Source organism: Alligator sinensis, unplaced genomic scaffold (assembly GCF_000455745.1).
Source record: "Alligator sinensis unplaced genomic scaffold, ASM45574v1 scaffold611_2, whole genome shotgun sequence".
NCBI classification, from domain to species: domain Eukaryota; kingdom Metazoa; phylum Chordata; order Crocodylia; family Alligatoridae; genus Alligator; species Alligator sinensis.
The window spans coordinates 3,467,973-3,469,966 of NW_005841869.1; the positions used below are offsets into that span (position 1 = coordinate 3,467,973).

General features: G+C 42.5%; 1 protein-coding gene across 1 annotated transcript in view; it reads right to left on the minus strand.

The window, feature by feature from the left end:
* PPP6C (protein phosphatase 6 catalytic subunit) overlaps positions 1 to 1,994 on the minus strand; it is a gene marked incomplete at its 5' end in the record, with an annotated part of 5,578 nt that overhangs the window by 1,128 nt on the left and 2,456 nt on the right. Inside the window, 2 exons of the mRNA XM_006016958.3 lie at positions 437 to 646; positions 815 to 894. Of these exons, the coding sequence (XP_006017020.1) occupies positions 437 to 646; positions 815 to 894 (290 nt within the window). The remainder of the gene's footprint in view (positions 1 to 436; positions 647 to 814; positions 895 to 1,994) is intronic.

Genomic DNA, 1,994 nt, shown 5'->3' on the forward strand with positions numbered 1-1,994 from the left:
ACTGTAGATAAAATTCATTAAAGACTCCTTAGTTGTGCCTCAGACTCCTCTGAGATAATGAGACAGTGGCATGAAAAAGGATACCTGAGAGACTGGTTAAGGAACTAGTTAACAAAGGATACATAATCATAACCAACAGAAGCAGAAGCTAAGACAGCTCATTTTGTGAAGGAAAACACCACTTTGCGTAGTTGGCAGTGGGAACACCACTGGTTTTAAAAGCTGGAAAGGCTCTTAGTGAGGTACATCTAGTACTTAATACTGTCCAATAGTAAACTGCAATGGTGTACAAAACTTTAAGTGAATTACTGTTCTGTCTGAGACAGCTGCACTGTACACGGAGAAATCATACAACTCTACCTGCACAAGCTTGAGGGTAAACATTTTAGGTAAGCAGGTGTCAGCACTTGTACATTCTACTTCATGATGCTTTTACCTCATTTGTGACCTTTGCACCAAACAGCCAGCCTGCTCCTCGGGGACTAATTGCCCAGGTATCAACATCCTCTGGGTCAGACCAAACGAGGTCACAGAAGGCTCCTTTGTGAGGAATTTCTTGATTACGTTCAATGGTTCGAATCTGATCCAGTGTCTTGATGTCGGGAGATAGGCCACCATGTACACAGAGAATCTGCTCATCTATTAACTGAAGGAAAAAGGACACGGTGTCAGGTATGGCACAGTCTTACTTCTCCCTTCAATCTGACACAGCACGCTGCAAGGGAACAGTGAAAGACTACTCTCAATCGCTTGACAGAGATGTCTAAAGAAACAAGCCATGCTTTATATTTCTCAAAATGAGCATAAAACTTACAGCTGCTACTGTGAGCATGTCGAACACTTTGGTACAGTATCTCCAAGCATTAGCATTTCCATATTTGGTTTGGCACTCATCTGTTAAAGAGAGAACCTGTTTTACTGCCTGAATGTGAAAAAAAAAAACGTTGAAAATTTCAACTAGAACTTGACATTTCAAACAGTTAAATATAGGTCACTCCATCACGCAGGAACACTGACTGGACCACAATGAGAAGGCATGTTTCCCATAGCCATCTGCAGCTGCTTCTATGCCTCTGTTTTATCATGTCTTGTATGCTCAGGCAATACGAGACTTGGACCCTGCGCCAACGTAACTGAAAGTGTTTTCTCCCTTTCCCACAACCCAATCGAGCTCACTTTGAAAAAAGCTTCAACTGGACTGCCTTGATTGCTATTCAGTGAAAACAAGTCAGATACTAGACTGATCAAAAGCATCTGGCCTATACAGACCAAAAGAAGCAAGCTACAGCAGCTTTGATTCCTAAACTCCACAGCCAGTTCCAAAATGTGCCAGAGGAGCCACATCAGACCACAGACTGGAGTGGGTATTTTGTTTACCATTTATGGTACAGAGTCACTGTAAGAAGCTGAGACAACCCTTTTTTGAACAGCCTCTGCTACTGCCTTTAACTGCCACAAGATCACAGTGTGCCCGTCTACACAGGCAGCTGAATTACGTAATATCCTTTTCCTGCCCAAATTGAGAGGACACTCAGCCTGCAGTAGAGCTGTAATGAACTAGGTTTAAAACAGCTCTAGGCAACCTGTACCTAGCAGGCAAAGATTCCTTTGCCATCTTAGGCCACCATGTCAAAATTCAGACCTATTTGTCCTTGCTGTCACACGCATCCCGTTATGGACTACACATTCTCCGAAACAGCTATTAGTGCCTGAAGGCTCTGCTGCAGGCTCCGTCACTTCAGCAACTTAGATGTCACTTCTAGGCGCATCTACTCCCTCAATATTTAAGTGGCTGCTCTGTTGCTTAATAGTGGTGAAACATCTATCCCTTAATGTCCATTTACTGCCCTACTCACAGCTTACCAGGTAAATCATTTTTGTTACTATGACAACACAGAATAAAACCAGGTCTAATGAGAATCTCAATATTAATTTTGCTTTCTAATAGGACTTTACAAGATACCAGAGTACTTCAAATATTACGCCTCGGCATT